The sequence below is a fragment of the Dipteris shenzhenensis genome, chromosome 9, assembly GCF_047967505.1.
Source record: "Dipteris shenzhenensis isolate YYH24624 ecotype China chromosome 9, Dip_SZ_1.0, whole genome shotgun sequence".
Taxonomy (NCBI): Eukaryota; Viridiplantae; Streptophyta; class Polypodiopsida; order Gleicheniales; family Dipteridaceae; genus Dipteris; species Dipteris shenzhenensis.
The window spans coordinates 1,525,575-1,552,968 of NC_141604.1; the positions used below are offsets into that span (position 1 = coordinate 1,525,575).

Sequence of the window (27,394 nt, forward strand, 5' to 3'; positions counted from 1 at the left end):
CATAGCAAGCCTTTCAGCTCACTAATAGGCATATCTACTATTTGTATGTTCCGAAACATTCTTGATGTTAACATCCATGATGTCCTTATGGACCACAAAAGTCAAAGTCTAGCGGCCACAACAAAATCGATGTTAAAATCCATGATGTCCTTATGGACCACAAAAGCCAAAGTCTAGCGGCCACAACAAAATCACAAGCAAACGTTTTATAAGCTTGTAATCTTCCAAAAAACATGTACAAGTTGAATAGTATCCAATCTGAAGAATTAAATTTTCCAGGGAAATGGGCCAGGTTGAAGGTCGCCTCTAGATTGAAGATTATAAACACACCTAAACACAAAATCCTAAAGATACCACAACTCAATTCTTCAACTCCTAAATCTCTTATTCAAGTATTTTCATATCCATAACTAAAGAGAGCCTAAACAAGCTTTCCTATATGCAACATCAAATCCATTTTAGCACCGTGTAGTCTGATCGAAAGATTCAAGCAAAGATTCGTGCACGTGCACTCATAAGAAGGTAAGGAGCCATACACAATAATCTGAATGGCAAAGGTGAAAGGACTCATACCACTGAAGACCATCTAGTATAAGATACTAAGAAAGGTATGCTACACATGCCGTAACTCCCGAGTCACAATTATATATGCTCAATGCATACCAATGACATAAATACCATGGGCAAACACCAGAAAAAAAGTACTGAATGCACGCGTGTGAGTGTGCATGTGCATGGAAGTGTTTACCATCAAACTTCAGAAAAAAAAGCCCCGATCGGGCCCTAAAACTAGGGTCAAAGAGATTTTATGAGCTCACACTAGCTGCACACCTTTCCAAGAGGTGCAAAGGAGTGCTCCTTTCAAATGAGTAAAATGTTGATTCCAATATCTGTGAGCCAAACACACTCAGAAACGTACAATTCACCATCTTCAAACAATTACTATGAGAAAATTGTCGTGAGAATTGAAACCTACTTTCAATGCCTTTACTTCAAAATTGTGTGTTGATCTTGTCTCAGGTGCTAAAAGTATGGCATAGCCCATCAACCCCAGCGGCACTCAGAAACTTAAAAATTACATGTAAACCATACTCACACATTTACTATGAGAAAACCATCCTGAGAAGTGAAGCCTACTTTCAATGCTTTGACTGATCATCTTAGTATCGGATAGCCCATCAAAATAGCCTTCGTTTATGGATTGTGTATAGCTAGACCGCAAGCCTGTACCCATGAGGAATGGACTATTGAAAGCTGCCCATCATCTTGGTGTAGTTGTCCACAGCTTGTGAAATAGAAGGTATCGAAACTCGAATACCTGGGCCCATCTGCAATCGTGACACAAACAATATTCATCACCAAATTGCCAAAACTACACAGAAACTACCCCATTGGGCATTTAATTCAAACAGCATAGGTAGCATATAAGAGGAAGGTACCCTCAACAGGAAGAAAACGGAAAAAAAAAACTGGAAATTTTTTAGGAGCATATAAACAACTTGGGGGGGAGGAGGGTGGGGTTTGTTGCAGTGAAACTGTTGCCCCAATTTATTACCGTAGAACATACTGAGAAAGTAAGCATGTAGCCTGCATATTTGGAAGCTGCAGAATTGTCACATGCTCATATAAATCAGAACATATCAAAGCCCTTTTGAGATGTGTGCCAAGTTACAAGTCTAAAAATAAAATTGCATATTGAAGCCAAAACAAAAGCCACCAAATATTTTAAACCGGGAAATGCAACTCCTGCGAAAAAATTCACACCAACGAGCACATTTGAAGACAAATAACCACTTAAATTGGTCAGCTCTTGACAAGGCAATTTAACTTACTCTTCTTTAACCCTGCTGGCTTTGCAGCAAGAACTGCGTTGGCAAACGCAGCAATATTGTCATTCAGAGCCTCTTCACTAAAACTCACCTGCCACAACCAAGCTACATCAGAGTCTTCCATTCAGCCTAGTAGGCTAGAACTTCCAGAGAGCACTCTCCCTTGAATACTTCACAAAGTTGAAATGCCTTTTGACACTCTACAACTGCAGTAACCAAACAGAGAAGGTCCATTGAAAGAGCATGGCCAAAACTGAAAAGGAATAAAAAATATGCATACAACATACCTTTCCAACACCTGCATGGACGATTCCTGTTTTATCTGCTCTAAAATCCACACGACCTTGCTTCAAGCTTCTCACAGCATTTGCCACATTCTTTGTCACAGTACCCACCTATTAAATAAAGCCATTGCAATAAGCTCTCTCTCTCTCCGTCTTCTCTGTCTCTCTCTCACACTCACACACACACACACATTACCCCTCTTTCAATATAGTTTCCATAGCTTCCATCCTCTCCATGGGCTCAAACATCTATTGTACTAGTGTTTCTATGCTCATGTTGCATTTGTCTTGGGTATAGATGCCCACTTAGAGGCTACACTCATTCGGCATTAGAGAGTGAGCTCAGCAGTCATACAGAGGCTCGGAGGCAACGGGCACTAGGACAAGCAGGATTCCGGAGGCAGCATTCTATTCCAGATCACATCTTCACTCTGGGGGGGCTATCATTCAGGAGGCGAGGTCTAAACACCAGAAAGTCTACACATACTTTGTACATTTTCGGAAGGCCTTCGACACTGTCTCGTGACCCCCCATGATCAAGAGACTATAGGAGATGCAGATTCCAGAGACGTTGATTTGGGGTGGGATGAGCCTCTATGAGTCAATCAGAGGCAGGGTTCGTGCCCCAGGTGGTCTATCGGATTAAGTTGAGAGCACAATCGCGGTGAAGCAAGGTTGCCCCCTCTCACCAACTCTCTTCGGACTTGACATCGATGAGATCACATCCTTCATTGACCGCCTAGGGGGCAAGGGATCATTACTCGCCGACCTCATGATACAGAGACTGCTATATGGTGATGACATAGTCCTTATATCATCTTCAGCAGAGGGGCCGCAGAGACATCTGAAGGCCCAGAGGTCTTTTGTAGAGAGAGAGACCTGACAGTCAACCTTGCCAAGACCAAGGTTATGGTCTTCAACACCTCGCGTGCAGTGCTCTACCGGCTCATCCTCACGTACCGTGGTGAGTCAGTGGAGATAGTGCAGTCCTACACATATTTGGGAGCAGTCTTCACGAATCACATGACCCATTTTGACGTTGACTCATGCAGCCCAAGCACGGCTCACACGGGGGCGGAGTGCTTTGGCTCAGCTGGAGAGACAATGCTTCCTGGCACACTTCCAAGACCCACCGATGATAGGCTAGCTTTTCGACATGCTAATGCGGCCGACTGCCATGTATGCAGCACCCTTTTGGGGGAATGATCTCCCGATGACAGAGTGGAGGAGATTTGAGTAGCAACAAGTGACTAGGGGATCTAGGATGATTCAGAGTAAGGCCTCAATTCCAACTGAGACAGTACACGCAGAGTTTGCCATGACACCTCCATCTTTAAAACATTGACACTCATCCATAGAGTATGGGTCTTACCTCGATGGAGACTATGGAGGCTGGCCCTAGAGTCGTCCAGGCGACTAGCAAAGAGTCGGGCAGACTCATTGTATGCACGAATATCCACATAGTTTTGCCAAGCACGGTATTTAGATGGACTAGCTTCCCCCTTTTCAATACAGCATGGACGCACCTCCTGAGTCGATCCCACGAGATAAGGTTAACCATATCATATGGTTAGATCTCCTCTAGCTCCATACATCTCGGACTAGGGGATCAGGAGCTCCCTGCCAAGACCCAGTTCTATCGCGACCACTTCCTGAGAGTATCGGAGGAGGGATTCATCATCAGACCCCAGTGTCTTGAGGACAAAGGAGTCTCACATGCATTGAGGATCGCGCGGGTTTCATCCCATCAAATGAGGATTGAGAGGAGGAGAGCAACAGATATAACCAAAGAGCAGCCGGCATGTATGCTATGCACATTGGGAGTGGTTGAGATAGAGGAACATTTTCTCGGTGCCTACCCAGCCTAATACCTCTACTAAGAGAGGAGCGGCTTTCTCACAACCAATCCACTTCCATGACGAGGTCTGCATTGGGCTCTATCTACTTGAGATGCAACGGCACAAGGAGGGAGACTCCACTACGACAAATCAGAGAGCAACAAGAGGCGACCAGACCACAAGATATAGAGGCAGACCGGGCATAACGACATGTCACATATTTTTATGCATTGCCTTTCACAAATTTCCTCAAGGGAGACCGCCCGAGAAGAGGGGTCACTCTAAACATAGCCCAACGAGTTCAAAGATCAAGGAGACCACCACGACCCCCCCCCCACCACAACGTGAGACAGTCCACCGCTCCAAAACGAGCCACCACAGTGCAAGGCTTCGATTTCTGAGTCCCAAGTCTCAACCTACTTTAGCTAGTATGTGATTTGTACTTGATTTTTGCTCGAGATATTGAGCTCTTTAGATCAGCATAGTACTCATCAAGGGTCCTAGCGCACCCTTTGCTCAAGCCCATTGAGGCTTGTATGAGTTTTTCCTCTTTTGTGTACTATGTTCATATTTGTACCATAGGCCCGCCTTCCCCTTGCCCCCGCCACGCCCCCCCCCCCTCTCTCTCTCTCTCTCTCTCTCTCTCTCTCTCTCTCTCTCAGGTCAAGGCTGCCAGGACAAATGGGAACTCGGCATTATTCTATCAAGGAGTTAAAGAGTTCAAATCAAAACCAAAAGACTCTCAATCTTAAACTGATGTATGGAACAACTATATGTGTGTATGTTTTATCTAGGTTATCAAGTACGTACTTCAAAATAAAATGGAGCTACCTCTACACTCCGTGGGAGCTGCCTTGTGCCTCTCTCTCTCTCTCAGATATGTCAAACATACGAGGCCCACCATATGTCATATGTTCACTACACAGAACATACGCGAGGCGCTCCTGCGACTCCATAACCGGAGATCACCGGATCATGAGGGGCTACGCACTAAACACTTTGCGAATGGGCACAAGGTCCTAGCCCCAGTCCTAGCACAAATAATCAACCATGCCGTATGCCATGGATTCACATCTACTTGGAGCACCACCACCATTGTACCGATTCATAAGACAGGGGACCCCATGGATACTATGAGCCGTCGGAGGGAGAGTCCGCGCTCCTAAGGGACTATCAGATTGGGTTGAGAGCACCATAGGGGTGAAGCAGGGTCGCCTCCTCTCACCGACTCTCTTCGGGCTATACATTAATGAGATCACATCCTTTGTTGATCGCCTAGAAGGAGAGGGCTCCCTATTGGCTGATCTAATGGTACAGATACTACTATACATAGATAACGTAGTCCTCATTTCGTCCTCAGTCGAGGGATTGCAGAAACACTTGGAGACTTGGAGAGAGGGACCTAACAATCAATCTTGGGAAAACCAAGGTTATGATCTTCAACACGTCCCAAGCAGTGCTTTATAAACATCAACGTCGACATAGTTTCACTTACCGAGGGGAGCCAGTAGAGATAGTGCAGTACTACACATACCTAGGGGCAATATTCACTGGACCAAGCTTCACGATGACCCATGCTGCCAGAGCACAACTCACACATGGAAAGGGTGCCCTAGCCCAATTAGAGAGACAGTGCTTCCAAGCGCATTTCCAGGATCCACCAACGAAGGGCTGGCTCTTTGATACTAGTCCTAAAGCTGTGTAGATGTAGCAGATCCTCTCGAATGACCTAGTTGGTGTGTGGCCCGATCGGGTAGGTGGCTGGGAGTACCGAAGGGGCCTCCAAACTGTACTGGAGGTATCCTATCGATGTGAAACCCCAGTTTCACAAACCATCTGGGAGCCCGAGCATACCAGCCTCGCTCGTCTCCCTCTGCTGCCAACCTCATGGAGGAATCGAGAGCCAACCATGGCAACCTTTGTCTCCCTGATGTGCAGTCCCCATATGATCTAACCCAGTGTAGATATGTGATGGTCTGAAAGGATGCATCTAGCTAGAGTGGAGAAGCACCAAACTCAGCTTGAATGATATGATGTACAGATAACGACGAAGTTTTGAGCTCCCTATGTTTTTTCTTCTTGTGTTGTATGATAGCCATGTCGAAGCTCCACACACTCCAATTCGTAAGATTGACTGCCATGTAGGCAACATCTCTCTCGTAAGACCAACTAAGATACTGAGCTGACAATATTTCTACTGTGAGACTCCATGATATTGATGCATCTTCACTATTGATCGCCGAGGATCACATAGATTTTCAGGAGTGTATATGGATGGATGCATGCCTCTCCTAGCCATATTTTCACTGTCTCTGTATACTAAAGCTACGGCTTTCTTGTATACTCTTTCATGGTATATTTCATGCTCGCTCCTATGTTTTGGAGCAGCAAACTGTGGTTTGTTGTTTCAAGAGAGAAATATGTCACAGGGGGGTGAAATTCTAAGTACTTTAATGTACTACAAGTGTTGGGGTAAAGGCACATTGCCAACCCTTCATTAAAAGATAGGACACCTATGACTGTCTTAAGACAATCATAGGGTAAACCTAATCCTAATAAAACACAAGTGAGTTTGTGGTGTGGCTCATCATTTCACACCCGCACATTTTTTAGTGTCTCTCTCTCTCTCACCCTCACTCTCTTCCTCTTCTTCCCCCTTCACTCCCTTTCAACTGGTATCAGAGCCTTTCCTCTCCACTCCCTAGCCTACCCAACCCTTTCCGTACGGACGTACGGACAACGCCGTACGACCGTATGTCATCCGTACAGTCGTACGGACGGACTTCGGCGGCGCATTAGCAAAGGCGAGCTGCAGGGCGACAGCGCGGGCGCGGGCTGTGGTGTGGGCACGGGAGCAGCTCAGGCGTGGGCACGGGCGACGACGCGAGTCGCGGGCTGTACATCAGCTGCTGACAGCAGCAGGGCGGAGCTGCATCAGGCAGCTGCACAACAGCTGCATAGCTGCTAAGCGGCGTCGCGCAGCTACTCCAAGGGCAATCGTACGGACTGCCGTACAACTGTACGGACGACGCCTTCACCACACCTGTAGGGAGTTCCATCAGGGCAAACCTTTCGACATTTTCTTGAAAGTACAGCATTCGATTTTTCGCTGAAAAGACTCGACAGAATTTTTTTTTTGGGGAAGCGTGCCTACTGCAGGTACAGAAAGTACACCAGGTACTCTGCAGGTACAGAAAAGTACAGCAGGCACACAAATTTTTTGGAAGAGGAATAGTGCTGAAGCACTTTGTTTTGTGCGTGGTACATGCATGTATGCGCAAGTACGGAAGTACATGAAGCGTTCCTGATGCATTCCTAAAGCATTTCAGCTGTATACTGTGCATTTGTTGAGGTACAGCAGGTACTCTCGTGTCCCTCACGCTTGAGGTGACTTGTGCCACAGTGGTGGTGTTTGCGTAGTTACTTGTCTTTCAGGAAGGTCAGATGCTTGTTTTGCAGAAGCTTCTATGCATTTACTGAGTGCAATTCTCAGTTTTGGGTGACAATTTCAAAGGGCTTTTGCCTGGACGTGTTTGCAGTATATGCCTTGAGGCAGTGTGTAGCCAGGGAGCACACATTTGCTTTGTTTCCGCAGTGCATTTGGTGACATTTGTTGCAGGTCACATTCTTTGTACGCACTTTGAAAATCTCAATTGAGCCACGCTAACTGCCCATCGTTGACAGTGCTCAAAAGATTTTCTTCTTGGTGTTTGTACGTTGTGATTTGTGTTGTTACTGAGTACACAGGGGCAGTCTATGCATTGCACATTGTCAGGTAAAAGTGTCAGAGAGATTTTCGTATTGCATGCTACCTCAGTGTTGAGGTGTTCTTCACTTGGTTCAGGTGTCAGATCAAGGGGCTTTTGCCCAGACTTTGTTTGATAGCACTTGGGTTACCGACAGAGATCTTCAGATGCATTTTCTCCCCTTGGTATAAGGGTGATTGCTTGGGATTTATCCCATTTACTGTTGCAGGTTATGTGACAGGCTGAAGTGTCATTTTTTTTTGGGTGTTTGCCAAGTGGTTTCTGCAATTTAACTCAATGCAATACCTCATCTGAGGTGGGAGAAGTGATCAGTACAGTCAGTACAGCAGTGTTTACAGCAGTGTTTGTGGTTTGTCAGATAATTATGCACTGTTGAGCACTTGTTGAGCAGCTGCAGCAGTCTGAAATTACTGTTTTTTATGCCTCTTTGAGCACAGTACAGTGTGTCAGAAGGTACAGTATTTGCAAGGTCATTTACTGTTTTGCTGCAGATTTTCCTGACAGTAAAAACAGCACCATTGAGAGTGCTTCTTGCTCTTGAATAGAGCAGGTTTTTTCTGAGAAATCAGAGTTTTAATTCAGTCTTTTTTACTTCCAGGGAGTCAGGTACTTTCCTTATCTGATATGGCATCAGGGGGAAGTGATTCTTCGATTCTGAACATAAAGAAACTGGAAGGAGCACACAACTATGCATTATGGGCAGAACAGTGCTTGAATGTACTTCTGTTAAAGAAGATTGCTAAGCCCATAAGGGTGAAGGGTGTCAAGCCATCTGACATGGCAGCTGATGACTGGGAAGAGCTTGATTTGTCTGCGAGGGCAGCTATCATGCTCACTATTTCAGACACTCTTGTGTTCAATGTACAGGCTGAAAAGACCTCTTATGGTCTATGGCAAAGACTAGAAGAATTGTATGCCCAAAAGAGCTCAGCCAGTAAGGTTTATTGGCTGAAGGAGCTGGTCGATCTTCGCATGAAGGAAGGTACAGCTATGACCTCACACTTGAGTGAGTTCAATGCCATCTTTACACAGCTGATTGCACAGGGGTTGAACCTTGATGAGGAGTTCAGGGCTACTTTCTTGCTGTGTACCCTCCCCGAGAGTTGGGACACTTTCAAGACCACCCTGTCAAACTCGAATGCCACTCTTATTTATGCTGATGTAGAGAGCTCTCTCCTTATGGAGGAGATGAGCAGGAAGAATAATGCGGGAAGCAAGTCTTCAAATGCTTTGCAGGTACAGGATAGAGGCAGGACTCAGCAGAAGGGGAGATCAGCTAGTAAGTCCAAATCCCGCAGTCAGTCCCGTGGCAAAAAGGACATTGAATGCTTTTATTGTGGCAAGAAGGGACATGTGAAGTCTAAGTGCTTCAAGTTCATACGGGATCAAAAAGCCAAGAAGGCTGAATCAAAGGATGCAGGAAATGCAAGCAAAGGCAAAGGCAAGGCCAAAGCAGATGACTTGGATGCAGTGAATGTTGCAGCAGAGGATAGTGACAGTGACATACATGATGTTTTATGCTCTTCTGCTGTAATAGCACATGCTTTGGTTATTGATGGCCATGACATGCACACCTGGCTCTTGGATTCAGGTGCCTCTTTTCATGTTACTCCTCATAGGGAGTGGTTTACTTCCTACACAGGTACTCATGGAGTTGTTCATCTTGGGAACAACTATGCATGTCAGATTGCAGGGATTGGCAGTATACAGATAGTATTTCTTGATGGACGGTCTTTTATGCTTGATGGTGTTCACAAATCAAGAAAAATCTGATTAGCACTGGCTTATTGGATGACAGTGGTTACCACACCACATTTGGGGATTCCAAATGGGTGATTACTGATGGCCAGACTGTAGTGGCTGAGGGTTTTAAGAGTGATACCTTGTACCCTCTTTATGTTTCCAGTGTGGGTAATCATGTTGTTGCCATAACCGAGCTGCCAAAGGTTTCATTGTGGCATAGCCGGTTGGGACACATGTCTGTTAAAGAAATGCAAGAACTGTCACGTTTGGGTTATCTGCCGCCTCTTTCTTTTTCAGATTTGCCTACTTGTGATCATTGTATATTTGGCAAGCACTCTGTCACTCCTCATAAGAGGAGAACTCCCCAGAATAGAGCACCACTTGATCTAGTGCACACTGATCTGTGTGAGATGCCACAGTTATCACTAGGGGGTGCAAAATATTTTATTACTTTCATTGATGATGCCACACGCAAAGTGTGGGTCTATTTCTTGAAGCATAAGGGAGATGCCTTAGATGCTTTCAAGAAGTTTGTTTCTCAGGTTGAGAATCGGACAGGACGCAGGCTGAAATGCCTCAGGTCCGATAATGGGGGTGAGTATTTGTCACATGCTTTTGTGCAGTTTTGCCAAGCTAAGGGCATCAAACAGGAACTCACAGCCCCTCATAATGCATCTCAAAATGGTGCAAGTGAGCGTATGAATCGAACTATTCAGGAAAAGGTTCGATGTATGTTGTCTTATGCTGCATTACCCCATGGCTTTTGGGCAGAAGCCGTGCAAACAGCAGTTCACATTATTAACAGGTCGCCAAACAAGGCTTTTGAGTTGAAAGTGCCAGTGTGGTCTGGCAAGCCACCCTCATATAAGCACTTACGTGTATTTGGCTGCGAGTGCTTTGCTCATGTACGCAAAGAACTACGCACCAAACTGGATCCAAAGTCTATCAGATGCATCTTTATGGGTTATGGTGACGAAGGTGAAATGGGGTACAGGTTATGGGATCCCGTTAAACGGAAGATTATACGCAGCAATGATGTCATCTTTAAAGAGGATAGTGTACACAAGGAACCCGTGCAACCTGTGGAATACAGGAGGGTTATTTATGATGATGTTGGACAGCAAAGAATGCCCATTTATATGCAGCAGCAGCCTGCTGCAGATCATCCTGTTCAAGAGGGTATACAGGCTGAAAATCAGCCAGATAACTTTGCCAATGATGCACCACTGGATATGCCAGCAGATGGAGCTGTAGCACAGCCAGATATGGTGGTACAGCCACCCGTCATACATGAAGAACAGGCTGGACAGCAGCCTAATCCGGAACATTTTGTTAGGAGGAGCACCCGTGTACAACGGCCTCCTACCAGGTTTGTTCCAGGAGCCAATAATGTGGCTGATTTTATCATGCTGACAGATTGTGGTGAGCCTTCCAGCTTCAAGGAAGCTATGGGAAGAACGGAGAAAAAGAAGTGGGAGAAAGCCATGCAGTCAGAAATGGACTCCCTACTTCAGAATGATACATGGGACTTGGTGCAGTTACCTGCAGGCAAAAAAGTTTTGCCATGCAAGTGGGTTTACAAAGTCAAAGTGGATTCAAATGCTTTACCGAGGTATAAGGCCAGATTGGTTGCCAAGGGATTTAAGCAGGAGAAGGGCATTGACTTTGATGAGATCTTTTCCCCTGTAGTCAAGATGACTACTTTGAGAGCAGTGTTAGCTCTTGTTGCTCATGACGACATGGATTTATGTCAGATGGATGTGAAGACAGCTTTTCTTCACGGAGATCTCCATGATGAGATCTATATGAGTCAACCAGAGGGATATGCTGTTAAAGGGAAAGAGCAGCTTGTGTGTAAGCTCAAAAGGAGCTTGTATGGACTCAAGCAGGCACCAAGAGAATGGTACAAGAAGTTTGATGCCTTCATGCAGTCCCAAGGGTATCATAGGTGTGAGACCGATCATTGCTTGTACACCAAACGGGCAAAGGATGGCAGTTTGATGCTACTCATTCTATATGTGGATGACATGCTTATTGCCAGTAAATCTCAGCATGAGATTAGTGCTTTGAAGAAACAACTGCATAAGTCTTTTGACATGAAAGACTTGGGTGATGCAAATCATATTCTTGGCATGCGCATTACTCGTGACAGGTCCAAGGGACTTTTGTTTCTGTCACAGAAAGAGTACATTGACAAAGTACTGCAACGCTTTAAAATGGAGGGGGGGAAGTCTATTAGTACCCCGTTGCCTCCACATTTAAAACTCAGCAGTAAGGACAGCCCCAGATCAGATGATGATAAGGCTGAAATGGCCAAGGTTCCGTATGCATCTGCAGTTGGATCTTTGATGTATGCCATGGTTGCCACTCGTCCGGATATTGCTTTTGCGGTGGGAGTCATCAGCAGGTACATGGCAAATCCAGGCAAGCGGCACTGGGAAGCAGTAAAAGGTGTCTTGAGGTATCTCAAGGGTACCAAAGACTTGTGCATATGCTATGGTAGGCAGTGATGGAGTGTGAGGGAGATAGAGTAGGGAGTGAGAGGACTCACTGCACACACAGTAGTGGGGATAATCACAATGAGTGAGTGGTACCTCCCCAAGTACACACATATATATTATGGATAAGGTAGTAACCCTTAAGTACATCTAAGTACAAATGTGTACTTAGTGTACTTAAGTGTCCTACATTAAAGTACAACATAAAGTACTATTTACATAGGGTGGCCAGTGCCTTTACCCCAACAACCTCCCACTTAAAGGCAGTGTGCCCTCAAGGAGAGAAAGAATATTGGCCTCAACCAATACCCATAAGAGATCTGCAGTGTGCAAACCTCTCTGCAGCTAACCCTTTGGTTAACAGATCTGCCGGATTGTCATGTGTATGCACCTTAACAAGCTTAATTTGCTTGTTTTCAAGCACCTCCCTAATGAAGTGATATTTCACATCTATGTGCTTCGTCTTTGCATGAAAGACAGGATTACGTGCCAACTGTATGGCACTCTGACTGTCACAATGCAACAATGGAATCTCCAATGGATAACCCAAATCTGCCACTAACCGAGATAGCCATATAGCCTCCTTGCATGCCTCAGTGGCTGCAATATATTCTGCTTCTGTGGTAGACAATGCAACGCATTGCTGCATTCTAGATACCCACGACACTGCACCTCCAGTGAAAGTGAAAACGTATCCGGTAGTAGACTTCCGGGTATCAGGGTGACCAGCATAATCAGAGTCTGTATAACCTTGCACTTTTGCATCTTGACTGCTGAAACATATGCACAAGTCCTGTGTACCCTTCAGGTATCTCATGACACCTTTCACTGCATTCCAATGCTTCCTGCCAGGTTTAGCCATGTATCTGCTAACCACTCCCACTGCAAACGCAATATCGGGCCTGGTTGCAACCATGGCATACATGAGACTGCCACACGCTGATGCATACGGAATCTTTGACATCTCAGCTCTCTCAGCATCTGTCTGAGGGCTGTCCAAAGCACTGATTTTCACATAAGGAGGTAATGGAGTACCAACACTCTTCCCCCCCTCCATGTGAAATCTCTGCAAGACCTTGCCAATGTATTCCTTCTGAGACAAGTATAGCAACCGCTTTTCCCTATCCCGAAGTATGCGCATACCCAATATATGGTTGGCATCACCAAGATCCTTCATATCAAAGGTCTGGTGCAATCTCTTTTTCAAGGCATTCATTTCCTTATGAGATTTTCCAGCAATTAACATGTCATCCACATACAAAATGAGGATAAGTAAACTGCCATCTGAAGCTTTCTTGGTATATAAGCAGTGATCAATGTCACTTCTCCTGTAACCCTGTGTTCGCATGAATGTATCAAACTTATGATACGATTCCCTGGGTGCCTGCTTTAGACCATAAAGACTTTTCTTCAGTCTGCATACAAGCTTCTCTTTGCCCTTCACTGTAAAACCCTCTGGCTGCTGCATAAAAATTTCTTCATGTAAATCACCATGAAGAAATGCTGTTTTGACATCCATTTGGACCAAATCCATATCTGCATGTGCAACCAATGCTAATACAGTTCTGAGTGTTGTCATCTTGACAACGGGAGAGAATATCTCCTCAAAGTCAACACCATATTCCTGCTTGAACCCTTTGGCAACCAGTCTGGCTTTATGCCTTGGCTTTTCACCAGGTGTGACTTTAAGTCTATAAACCCATTTGCATGGCAGTACCTTCTTACCAGTAGGCAAGGGTACCAATTCCCAAGTGCCATTCTTGTGAAGACTGTCCATTTCAGACTTCATAGCAAGATCCCATTGAACCTTGTCTGCCCTCTGCCTAGCCTCTCTGTAGCATGAAGGCTCTCCACAATCAGTGAGCATCAAATAATCAATGCCTGGAACAAATCTTTCTGGCTGCCGCGTCTGTCTGGTTGACCTTCTAACCCAAAGACCATCATCTTGAGCTGGCTGTCCAGCGTGTTCATCACCCAGATAAGGTGGCTGTTCCATGATTCCTGGCTGCATTTGCATGTCAGGAAGATCACCTAACTGTGCCTCATCCATTGGGATGTTTTCTGCCATAACTGGCTGTCCATTAGGATGTTGGGATATCTCAAGGTGTATGCCTCAGGCACACCTTATGTTTCTATGTGTGAGTGCTAGAGGCACAGTTAGGTGCCCACAAGCACAGTTAGGTGGTGGAAAAGCCACATAGGATGATTGAGTGAATCTAGGAGCAGATTGAGGAGATGATTGTGGAGCTTTGAGGTCATCAGTGATGTCAGTGACCTTGTATGAGGTGCCTACTTAAGGACCTCTTTCTTCTTCATTCTATAAGCAAGTATTCTGATTTTGTGTCAACTCTACTCTTTCCTTTCAGTGTTCCAACATGGTATCAGAGCCATTTGATCCCCCTTGATCCCATTTCTGCCACATCATCATCTTCTTCTTCATCTTCTTCTTCTCCATTTTTCTCTTTCTTCCCAAAATCTTTGAGAGCTTGGTTCTCCACCTACAAACGACCATTGCCCAAACCCTCTGAGCTGGAAACTCCTCTAGTATGGGCGAACTTCCACCTGCAAGCAATTGAAGAAAAAACGTCTGTGGTGGCTGCCATTCTCCAAACAGCGAATTTCTTCTGTTGCTCAATACTCCCTGCCTGCTCCGCCATTGCCTGAGCCCTCTTAGGAGTAGATGGGCGACCTCAAGACGAAGATTTTGAGCCATTTTTCAAGTCATTTGGTTCAGTAACGAGGGAGAAATCGTCAAAACTCAGTTTCAGCCTGTAGCAACTCTCCCGGGCAAAAGTGCGCACCATTTCGTCCAACCTCTGTGCTGGACCTTCTCTGGTATATGAGCTTTCTTTTGCTTCAAAAAGCCCTCTTTTCCTTGCTTTGAAGAGTGAGCTACAAGCCCTCCAAGTTCAGCTTTTCATTTTTGACAGTTTTGGACAAGTTTTGAAGATGATGCTACATAAAATGCTACTCTAGCATTTCTGGTCTTTTGAAGTTTTCAATAACTTCATTACAAGTGTTGCTTCAGTTTTTCTTTGATTTGCTAGACCTGGTTGTGATTGGAAAGTGTTCATTTCATCCACTTCTATGAAGCATGTAAAAGGAAGCATCATTGTTTGAAATCTAGTCACTACTATTTGCTACATTAAATGCTTATATTTTGAAGCATTTCAGTTGTTATTCTAAGCCCTGTAAGAGAGAAGACACTACCCAATACTTGGGTTAGAGCCTCTCATGGCTTGCTTATGCAAAATATGTGAAAAGCCAAAACATAAAGCAATGTCTTGTTATGCTACAAAGGATGAAAATGCCAACCTGACTTCCTTGTTGAAGATTGCCAAAACAATGGTTGCCAAAAAGGAAGCAACTACAGAGATCTACCCTCTCATGGCACTTTTATTTGACTCCAAGTACAAGAAAAAGATGAAGCTCAGATACTTAAGATATGCTTCTCTACACAACTATGGAGATGACAAGATAATTGTTCTCTTGAAGGATATGACTTTCAGATCCACTTGTTCTATCATAGTACCATCTTATAAGGCACTAGACACTGCCCATGTGGTAAGACCTTGCCTTGACATGGATATTTTGCCTCCACAAGATGAGGCATCCCATGAAGATTAAGCATTTTAAACTCATCTCTATGTATGCTCCAGATCTCTCTTTTTATGTCAAGGTACTCAGCCTGGATAGTCCTCCAAAATGAATGAAAATAAATTATTGTGTTGTGTGTGTTTGTAAACACCTCTGGTCACCTTATGATGTAGGCCATGTGTATGTTTGTTCCATGGTACCTCCTACAGACATTGTGTGCATGTACATGTAGGAGAGATAACCATTGGAAGGTCTGTTTGTATCCCTTTCTGTTTACCTTACACCCAAGGAAACCCTTGCTAGCATGAGAACCTAGCCATAGATTTATCCTTGACCACCATGAGATGGCATGAGAAACTATGAGACTAGATGTATCCTTGACATAGCTTGAGGCATTCCCTTGAGGGGGGGTTTGTTGGGATATCTCAAGGTGTATGCCTCAGGCACACCTTATGTTTCTATGTGTGAGTGCTAGAGGCACAGTTAGGTGCCCACAAGCACAGTTAGGTGGTGGAAAAGCCACATAGGATGATTGAGTGAATCTAGGAGCAGATTGAGGAGATGATTGTGGAGCTTTGAGGTCATCAGTGATGTCAGTGACCTTGTATGAGGTGCCTACTTAAGGACCTCTTTCTTCTTCATTCTATAAGCAAGTATTCTGATTTTGTGTCAACTCTACTCTTTCCTTTCAGTGTTCCAACATAGGATCTGCTGCAGCATCATTTAATGGCTGATTATGCTGCTGTTGTGGCTGATTTACAGCCTGTCTGTGTTGCCCATGATGCCTGTCATCATCAATAGTTACTTTTAAAGGTTCCTGCTGTACAACAGGTTCCTTGAACATGATGGTTTCATCAAACACGACATCATTGCTGCGTATAAGTTTTCTGTTCTTGGGATCCCAAATCCTAATGCACATACGCGACACAACCAAAGACCCGTAGGTGTTTGTAAGACGGAGGCTTGCCCGTCCATGCCTGTTCAGGCACACCACCACATAGTCTCTTGTTTGGTGACCTGTTAATAAGGTGCACAGCTGTCTTTACAGCTTCAGCCCAAAATGTGTGGGGCAGTGCAGCATGTGACAACATAGATCTGACTTTCTCTTGAATGGTCCTGAACATTTTTTCAGCTGTACCATTTTGTGGAGGATCATATGGTGCAGACAACACCCTTTGAATACCCTTTGCCTCACAGAATTCTTGAAACTCTTTGGACAAATACTCTCCACCATTGTCAGATCGTAAGGCTTTCAGTTTTTTGCCTGTCTCATTTTCGACCAGTGCAACAAACTTAGTGAAAGCCTTGAACGTATCACTCTTCTTCCTGAGAGTGTAAACCCACACTTTGCGGGTGGCGTCATCTATGAATGACAGTATGTACTTTGAACCTCCTAAAGAGAGTGTAGGCATCTCACACACATCTGTATGTACTAGCTCCAAGAGCTGTAATTTCTGATCTGACCTTCTCTTATGAGGTATTTGTACTTGACGACCGTAGAGACAAAATTCACATTTCTTTAAATCTGAAAATTTTAGACTCGGCAAGTAACCAAAATGAGCCAGTTGCTCCATTCCCTTAATACTCATATGGCCAAGCCGGCTATGCCACAATGAAATCTTTGGCAGCTCGGTGGCATTTACATCAGAATGTGGACAATGTCCACCATGAAGTGAATACAAAGTATCAACCTTAGGACCCCTGGCAATAGCCATTGCCCCTTTGCTGATTTTCCATTTCTGATTACCAAAGGTGGTATGATAACCATCATCATCCAACAACCCTGTGGAAATCAAGTTCTTCTTCACCTCAGGAACATGCCTGACCCCTTTAAGCATTAACTGCTGGCCATTTTCAAGAACAAGCCTGACATCACCTATACCAATGATAGAACATGCATGGTTATCACCAAGAAAGACAACTCCCTTCTGCCCTCCTGCATATCTGACAAACAGATCTCTGTAGGATGTCACATGAAAGGAAGCACCTGAATCTATAATCCAGGAAAACATATCTGATCCATCACCAGCATGAAGTGTATGAGCCTCCAGTGAAGAGGTGAAACATATCTCACGTCCACTGTCACTGTCACTAACATAAGTAACATTCAGCTCCTCTTTTTCTTTGCCCTTAGACTTGCCTTGAGCCTTGCCTTCTTTGGCTCTCTGGTCATTCTTCTTTTGAAAACACTTTTTCTCAATATGTCCCTTCTTGCCACAATAATTGCAGACAAGATCACTTTTAGAGCGGGACTTGCTCCTCTCTCTTTCTCTGTCTTTTCCACGTGTTTTGGACCTGCTGCGTGCATTCAAAGCATTTGACTTCCCAATAGCATTGTTCTTTCTGTTCATCTCTTCCTGTAGAAGAGCACTCTCCACATCTGCAAATAACAGAATGACATTTGAGTTGCTGGTAGAAGTCCTGAATGTGTCCCATGACTCAGGTAGAGAACATAAGATGAGTGTAGCTTTCAGCTCATCATCGAGCTTCAACCCCTGGTTGATCACCTGGCTGAATATGCTGTTAAACTCAATAATATGAGTGGACATAGCTGTCCCCTCCTTCATTTGAAGACCAACAAGCTTTTTCAGCCAGTAAGCTTTTCCCGTGGCACTTTTCTTGGCATAAGTATCCTCAAGGCGTTGCCACATTTTCCACGCAGTAGGTTCATCCCTGATGCCTACAACCAGTGAATCAACAACTGTAAGCATAATGGTCGACCTGGCCAAGCCGTCCATCTTCTCCCACTGCTCATCAGTAATGTTGGAGGGCTTAACACCCTTCTCCTTTATAGGTTTATACTGGTCCTTCTGCATCAACACATTGTAGCACTGTGTCCTCCATATGTCGTAGTTTTTAGCTCCTTCGAGCTTCTTTATCTGGAACAAGGACGACACGTCGCTGCTGGAACTCATAGTAAAGAAAGTAGAATCCCTGTAGGTGTTCAATTAAGCACCAGTCACTCCAAGAAAATTCTCCCGCAGCGGAAGTACGATCAGAAAATGAACTTGGTACTGTTTCAGTGGCATAAAACCAACTGAAAGTCTTTCTCCCACTTGCTGCAGAAACAGTACAGCAAGTTGTTGTCTGGTCTGCTGGCGAAAGTGCGGTACAGCTCCTTCAAAGTGCTCCAGAAAAATCCCAGAACTGTTTTCTGAAAAAGTAGCAGTACTTTTTGACCTTTTTGACAGTGAAATCTGGTCAAACTTGCTGGTTGACAGTCCCGGACTGTCAAAAAACAGTGAATCTCTGATTGTGGATGAAGATCTCTGATTTTAGACCTCCATATGCTCCAGAAACTTCCCCCCCAACTGAATTCACAGTTTGGAAGTGAGATTGCTCAAAAGCCCTTTGAATGCATGAAGAAAATCAGAGATTTGACCTCCAATTAAAAAAAAGATTGACCTTTGACCAAAAAAAAAAACACTGTAAGTCAAATTTGCACTTTCAAAGCATAGTAGTGCTTTACGAGATAGCCTGATGCATGTAGAGTGCTCCCACTTGACAGATTGCCGGTCAGGCTACAAAAGCCCCAAATTTGACTAAAGTCAAACTTGGTCAAAATCGACCAAATCTGTACCAAAAGTGATTGTACTTTCAGCAACAAGCTAAAGCATTTGTCCCAAGCATAATAGCATCAAAAGCCCCTTGAATTGACAGCACATTCCGTGCATTAACACAGTAAATGGCATCAACTTCTACTGCTCACAAGGCATCTGACTGCAAATCCATTGAGGTGCATCCAACAAGGCATACACTGCAAGTATCAAGTACAGATCTGTCCAATGCATACAATCAGTGCCACCACTGACATACAATCACTGGCTAAGTGATAGACCTGTCTCGACACTGTTTGCGGCATAAGCTAAGCCTCAGTGCGAGTGAAAGCCCTGCCCCAAATAGAACACCTTGCGTACCTTTGCACGGTACCCTGCCTGCTGGCTGTACTTGTACGGTGTACTTGCTGCTGTACTATGCACTCGATTTTCGTGCAAAACAGTACCTTCAAAATGTTTTCGTGGCTGAATGCTCGAGCTTGCGCGTAGCACGCTGTTGATGTACAGCAGTTGATGTACCAGTTTCTGCAAGGAGGAGAGGATGGGCCAGTCGGCTGGCTGTTGGTGATGGCCGACGGAAGGTCGGCCCTTGGTGGCTGTCTGTGGGCTCTGGCCGACTGTGGTCAGCCGCTTGGCCAACGTCGATAGCTGCTGCGCGTTGCAGCCGCTCCGCCCGCGCCCTTGCCTTGCAGCCGCGCCGCCCTTGCCTTTGCCTTGCAGTCTGCGCGCTGTAGCCCGCGCGCTGCAGCCTTGGAGCTACGCCGCCCGCGCCCTCGCCCTTGCAGCCTGCAGCCCCGCCTTGCACTGCGCCTTGCAGCGTGCAGCCCCGCCTTGCGCCGCGCCTTGCAGCTACGCCGCCCGCGCCCTCGCCCTTGCAGCGTGCGGCCTTGGAGCCTTGCCCTGCGATCCGTCCGTACGGCTGTACGGACGACGTACGGCCGTACGGACCTGTCCGTACGGTAGGGGTAGGCTAGGGAGAGATGAGAGTGGAAGCGGAGGGAGAGAGCCCGTTGGCTCTGATACCAGTTGATGGAGTGTGAGGGAGATAGAGTAGGGAGTGAGAGGACTCACTGCACACACAGTAGTGGGGATAATCACAATGAGTGAGTGGTACCTCCCCAAGTACACACATATATATTATGGATAAGGTAGTAACCCTTAAGTACATCTAAGTACAAATGTGTACTTAGTGTACTTAAGTGTCCTACATTAAAGTACAACATAAAGTACTATTTACATAGGGTGGCCAGTGCCTTTACCCCAACAGGCAGGATGCATTGGTGCATGGTTTTACAGATTCAGACTATGCAGGAAATGCAGATAACCGGAAGTCTACTACCGGTTATATTTTCACATTTGCAGGAGGTGCTATATCATGGGTGTCTCGGTTGCAGAAATGCGTTGCACTGTCAACCACAGAAGCTGAATATGTTGCAGCCACTGAGGCCTGCAAGAAAGCAATATGGCTTACTCGGCTGGTGGGAGATTTGGGCATTACAGGAGATATGCCAGTTTTGCATTGTGATAGTCAGAGTGCTATCATGTTGGCAAAGAATCCGGTCTTTCATCAGAAGACCAAGCACATAGAAGTGAAATATCATTTCATCAGGGAGGTACTGGAAGACAAGCGACTTGAGCTTGTGAAAGTGCATACTGATGATAATCCTGCAGATTTGCTCACTAAGAGCTTGCCTACAGAGCGGTTTGCACATTGCCGCCACATCATGGGATTAGGATGAGACCATTCTTACTTTATGGTCTTGTATACAGTAACTGTATATTGCTGTAATTTTTATTCTTTTCTCCCCTTTAGGCACATTGGCCTTTAGGTGGGAGGTTGTTGGGGTAAAGGCACATTGCCAACCCTTCATTAAAAGATAGGACACCTATGACTGTCTTAAGACAGTCATAGGGTAAACCTAATCCTAATAAAACACAAGTGAGTTTGTGGTGTGGCTCATCATTTCACACCCGCACATTTTTGAGTGTCTCTCTCTCTCTCACCCTCACTCTCTTCCTCTTCTTCCCCCTTCACTCCCTTTCAACAAGACCGTGACAACTTTCGTTTTAAAAGTCCAAGCGTAGGCTTAATAATGTGTAATTAAACGCGGCATGGTACCTAGCACATAAGCGTAATTAATCCTTAGGCACATAAGCGTAATTAATCCCTAGGCCCAAAGGCATTCCTAGGAATTAAAAGAGTGGTTGTTGGAAAATGATGACGTGGCATTTTTAAGGGACCCCCTAGAGGGCCATGTACCTTCAGCGACCCCCCAGAGTTCCAGGTGGCTCTAGTGCCTTCTACATGCTCCTTTGCCATTCCTGGACCTTCTAAACTTCACATGTGTGGTTTTCTCTCTCATCTTCTCCCTTTATTGAGATTTTGGACTGGTTTTTCAGCCTCCTTCAGCTGAATTCCGTTTTTCTTCATAACTCCTCACCCATTTGGATTTCTCAAATTCCGTTTGGCCTGATGGCTTCCCCTTTGCCTCCCCTTCGCAGTGATATGCTTTTCCCTCCGTGCGTTTGGTAGAACGGGCAGAGCTGAGCACTTCTTTTGCTGGTCGAATTTGCAAAAGTGGCTTTTCATGGACCTTTTTGCTTCTACAGCCTCCTAAGCCTCTCCTCTTGCAAAGCTACAGCTTTCTGTTGAATTTCAAGTGGTCCCAGGCACTGCTTGGCTGGTTGTTCTGAGTTTTGGAGGACTTTCCGGCAACGAAACTTCTCCAAAACCTTCTCAATGCACGTGCGTTTGGTAGAACGGGCAGAGCTGAGCACTTCTTTTGCTGGTCGAATTTGCAAAAGTGGCTTTTCCTGGACCTTTTTGCTTCTACAGCCTCCTAAGCCTCTCCTCTTGCAAAGCTACAACTTTCTATTGAATTTCGAGTGGTCCCATGCACTACTTCACTGGTTTTTCTGAGTTTTGGAGGACTTTCCGGCAATGAAACTTCTCCAAAACCTTCTCAATGCATTCCGCTCTAAAGCACGCTTCTTTTGTGCCCAAGAACCCCCACTTCTTCGCGACAGAAGTGCTTCTTTTCGCATTTTTCAGTGAAATTCTTGCTGGTCGGCTCTTGTAAATGCTCTTTCGTCATGCCTTTGCACTCCTCTTTGGCTGAGAATGCAATTGGGCATTGGCTACTATGTCCTCTTGGCGATTGAGTGACCCCCCAGAGTTCCAGGTGGCTCTAGTGCCTTCTACATGCTCCTTTGCCATTCCTGGACCTTCTAAACTTCACATGTGTGGTTTTCTCTCTCATCTTCTCCCTTTATTGAGATTTTGGACTGGTTTTTCAGCCTCCTTCAGCTGAATTCCGTTTTCTTTCATAACTCCTCACCCATTTGGATTTCTCGAATTCCGTTTGGCCTGATGGCTTCCCCTCTGCCTCCCCTTCGCAGTGATATGCTTTTCCCTCCGTGCGTTTGGTAGAACGGGCAGAGCTGAGCACTTCTTTTGCTGGTCGAATTTGCAAAAGTGGCTTTTCATAGACCTTTTTGCTTCTACAGCCTCCTAAGCCTCTCCTCTTGCAAAGCTACAGCTTTCTGTTGAATTTCAAGTGGTCCCACGCACTGCTTGGCTGGTTTTTCTGAGTTTTGGAGGACTTTCCGGCAACGAAACTTCTCCAAAACCTTCTCAATGCACGTGCGTTTGGTAGAACGAGCAGAGCTGAGCACTTCTTTTGTTGGTCGAATTTGCAAAAGTGGCTTTTCCTGGACCTTTTTGCTTCTACAGCCTCCTAAGCCTCTCCTCTTGCAAAGCTACAGCTTTCTATTGAATTTCGAGTGGTCCCATGCACTACTTCACTGGTTTTTCTGAGTTTTGGAGGACTTTCCGGCAATCAAACTTCTCCAAAACCTTCTCAATGCATTCCGCTCTAAAGCATGCTTCTTTTGAGCCCAAGAATGCTCTTTCTTCATGCCTTTGCACTCCTCTTTGGCTGAGAATGCAATTGGGCATTGGCTACTATGTCCTCTTGGCGATTGAGGACTTGGTTCAAGTTTTCAAGACTTGGTGAGTTGTAATTTTACTGCTGCAATTTCTTTTTGCCATAAGCTATTGGTTGGCTTCGTGTGCCGTCTCTTTCTTAGTTCACAGGTGCCCAGGCAGTGCTACATGAGTCATTCTTTGGTTGGGTACTTTCATGATTTTATTTTGGAGTTTTGAAAAGCTTTGTGAATGCCATCTTGAAACCACTCAAAGAGAGTGCCGCTGGGGTGCAGTGTGATTGCATCTGAAAAGCCAATGAAATTGCACTCAGAAAAGAGAATGCCTTTGGATTGAGCCTATGGGTTAAGTACACTTATGTGATGGTGTTCTATGCTTGAAAGCCTTGCGAAGGCTCAGTGAATTGGAGTTGCGTGCTCAGTTGCAGAAAAGGTCTCCCAAATACAACTTGTAATCATTTCACTGTGAAATATAAAGAAATACCGAAAGGGGCGCCACAGTGTTTAGGGCCAATCGGGTGCACTTGTCTATGTTTGTTGAGCAAGAGCATTCTAGCCTCCATCCATTTTTCAGTGATTTTATTTGTGAACAAATGGATAAATGCCAAATGGTGATCATGCAATGGTTAATAGTTGTGATATATGCTTTGTGAGCTGTAAATAAGTACTGAAGTGATTAAAGGTTTAGTTCCATTGCCTTCTGAGTGATTAGAGACTGGTTTCATTGGTTCCATTGCCGGGACACCACACACTCTTCCTCAAGAGGTGGGCCTGAGTAGTTTAGTGGAAGGATATCTTTGCTGCACTTTTTGAAATATTACAGCCATAAACATGGTGAGTCCCCATGAGCAAGAGAGCTCCACAACACCTCAAAGGGGAGGCAAGAAAGCCTTAATGATCTAGCTAGTGTACAGCTGCAACGAGCACAATAAATGCCTTTTGAGCAGGCCATACATGAAGCTACAACTCAGCTCAACGGTGATACTAGTCCTAGCAGTGAGTCAAATGATGCTACTATGTTGAATACACAGCTTGCAAGTGCAGTGACTGCTTTGACTCAGCTAACTCAAAACCCTACTCAGATTGTGCAAACACATGCCAAGAAGAAGAAGAAATCAAGAAAGCACAAGCACGGAAAGAGTGAGTACACACATGCATCAACTTCTCATGGCAGACAGCACAGTCATGCATCAGTTTCCCATGAGGGACAGCCATCAAAAATGACTCAGAAAGTGACTTCCAAGAGAGAGGAATCCCCCAAAAGAGCACTTGAGAAAGAGGTACAAAAAGTACAGCCAGTGCAACAGTATGAGCAGCCAGCACAAGGCCTTGGTTTGGGTACTTCTACTCCTCAATAAAATAATGTGCAGTCCATAAATGTGGCTCAGCCACCTCAGCCATATTTGAGGCAACAACTTGAATATTTTGGTACAGATTCTATCTTTGATGCTATGTTGATTTCACCGCCAACTGGGCATAGAAAGCAAGCCATGCCCCCAAAAGAGCACTTGAGAAAGAGGAACAAAAAGTACAGCCAGTGCAACAGTATGAGCAGCCAGCACAAGGCCTTGGTTTGGGTACTTCTACTCCTCAATAAAATAATGTGCAGTCCATAAATGTGGCTCAGCCACCTCAGCCATATTTGAGGCAACAACTTGAATATTTTGGTATAGATTCTATCTTTGATGCTATGTTGATTTCACCGCCAACTGGGCATAGAAAGCAAGCCATGTACGACAATGTGGGAATGCAGCCAGGCATGCAAGCCACAGCACATGCTCCCATGCCTAATGTTCAGTCAAGCATGGCTCTCCCTAGTGAAGGGAATGCTGCAAAAATACAGCCATCTCTGGGACAACCAACATCAAATGTATATAAAGAATTTAAGATGGTGGTTCTCATGTCAAGTTTGAGACATATAATGGAGTACAGGACAGGTACAAAGCCCTCACATTCCTTCAACAGTTTGATGCTGCATTTCTTGGGGGTTCAAAGTTGGTCAAAGGCGTGGACAGCCTAATAAACAGCCCTGTACCAAGTTATCTAATGAAGAGAAAAAGTCACTCATGAAGCAAAACAAATGTTTTAATAGCAAAGGAGAGCGACACCGCTCTTATGATTGCCCATCCAAGAAAAGAGACAGATCGGATGATGAAAAGAACGATGATAAACAGGCTGATCGGAAGGGCAAAAGGCCTAAACCTTCCGCAGGACTTCTTCCAGATGTGATTGGGAGTTTGCCACATGCATATATACCTTTGTAAGACTAGAATAAGTCCAATCATACAAATTTAGAATTTTTGTTGTTCTAAAGATCAAAAATCTACAAAGAAAATAAAAGAGAAAATGAAAGAGAAGAAAAAAGAGGTAAACAAAAACTTTTAAGAAAAGCAAAAGGAAGACATACTTAGCAAGCAAAGCAACACTTGTGTCGTCATCAGTGCCCAAGCATAAGCAGCTATACTGGGTTTCTAAAGACCCGCGGAGTCTCTTGGGGCAAACCCAATGCTTACTAAAATACATCAAATAAACAAAAGAGAATGAAAACAAGAAATAAAGAAGAAACAAAGCAGGAGACTTAAGCAAAAATAAACAAGCAGGTCAAGAAACAAAAACTTCCAAAAAACTAGAATCTCTCTCTCTCTCTCTCTCTCTCTCTCTCTCTCTCTCTTAATTAAAACATAAAAAATTAAATGGCACTTTACACTTATGTCTCGTTTCTGCAAAGAGGCAAAAATACATTTCTAACTTAGAAAGAACAAGTATACTCAAACAAACTCTCTTTTGCCACATGCACATGATGAAGACGAAACGAAAAAGACTGAGATGTGCAGAGCATGGGCCATGCAAAAGAAGGATGGCAGTTGGAGAATGTGTATTGATTATAGGGCTTTGAATAAAGTCACAATTAAGAACCATTTTCCAACTCCACGCATTGATGATATATTGGATCAGTTGGAAGGTTCCTCAATGTTCAGTCGTATTGACCTTAAAAAAGGATACCATCAGATAAGGATACAGCCTGAAGATGTCTACAAGACTGCCTTCCGCACTTCATTTGGCTTATATGAGTTCCTTGTGATGCCTTTTGGTTTGACTAATGCACCTGCCACTTTCAATAGAATGATGGACATAATTTTTAGAGCACACAGAAAGTTTGTGGGCACTTTCTTCGATGACATCACTTTGTTCTCTAAAAATGAGCAAGAGCACAGGAAACACCTCACTATTGTGTTTCAAGAGTTGAAAAGACACAAGCTGTTAATAAACACCAAGAAAAGTGAGTAATTTATGCATGAGATTCATTTTCTGGGTCATTTAGTGTCAAAGGATGGACTCAAGATGAATCCTGTAAAAGTTGAGGCCATAAGGAGTTGACCAACTCTGAAAAATCTGCATGAAGTCAGAAGCTTCCTTGGGTTGTGTTCATACTATCGGAGGTTTATAAAGTACTTTGCAGAAATTGCTTCTCCCTTGCATGCTTTACAGAAGAAAGCTATACCGTTTCCGTGGGGACCAAAGGAAAATGCAGCTTTTGAAGAGCTGAAACAAAAGTTGTGTTCTGAACGCGTTATTATCTTGCCAAATCTTGCAAAACCCTGCTATAACTTGTGATGCATGTGGGAACAGCATAGGAGGCACCTTGATGCAAGATAGCAAAGCGGTTGCATATGAGAGTAAAGTTCTCAAAGATGCTGAATTGTACTTGCAAACATACGAGAAGGAAATGTTAGCAGTGATACATGCTTTGACCACATGAAAACATTACCTTCTTGGAGCTGATTTTTATGTGCAGACAGATCATCAGTCACTTAGATGTTTTCTCACGCAGAGAAAATTATCTGAAAAGCACATGAGATGGGCTAACTTCCTCTCAATGTTTCATTTTCAAATTGTACATGTGCCGGGTAACAAAAATGTCGTGGCTGATGCACTTTCCAGGAAACCACAACCTGAAGCAGTCTCCAAGAAACCCAGTGTTTCAGCAGTGAGCATTGCTTACAACAATGTGTTAGATGTGATGAAAGATCAATATGTTAATGATGCTGATTTTTCAACTAATTATGATCAGCTTTCTGATGGTCAAAGGCATGATCACTATATGTTGAAAGAGGGTTTCATTTTGATGCATGGACAACTCTGTGTCACTGATCAGATGCGACAAAAAGTCATAATGGAAAGTCATGCTCCTCCATATGCAAGACATAGGGGAATTACATCAACAATTATAGCAGTGGAGCAATACTTTTATTCGCCATCTTTGAGAAAAGATGTGGAAGAATATGTGAGAACATGCATGGTTTGTCAGAAAGCAACGTTTGGCAGTCACCTGGGT

General features: G+C 44.6%; 1 protein-coding gene across 1 annotated transcript in view; it reads right to left on the reverse strand.

Annotated features, from left to right (window-relative positions):
• Positions 1-959: 959 nt before the first annotated feature.
• The window catches only part of LOC147898053 (Ribosomal protein L1p/L10e family), a 74,583-nt gene continuing 48,148 nt past the window's right edge, over positions 960-27,394 (reverse strand). Inside the window, exons 7-10 of the mRNA XM_087379056.1 lie at positions 2,117-2,224; positions 1,833-1,920; positions 1,556-1,602; positions 960-1,328 (exon numbers count right to left, since the gene is read on the reverse strand). Coding sequence (XP_087235182.1) covers positions 1,245-1,328; positions 1,556-1,602; positions 1,833-1,920; positions 2,117-2,224 — 327 coding nt within the window. The 3' untranslated portion in view covers positions 960-1,244. The remainder of the gene's footprint in view (positions 1,329-1,555; positions 1,603-1,832; positions 1,921-2,116; positions 2,225-27,394) is intronic.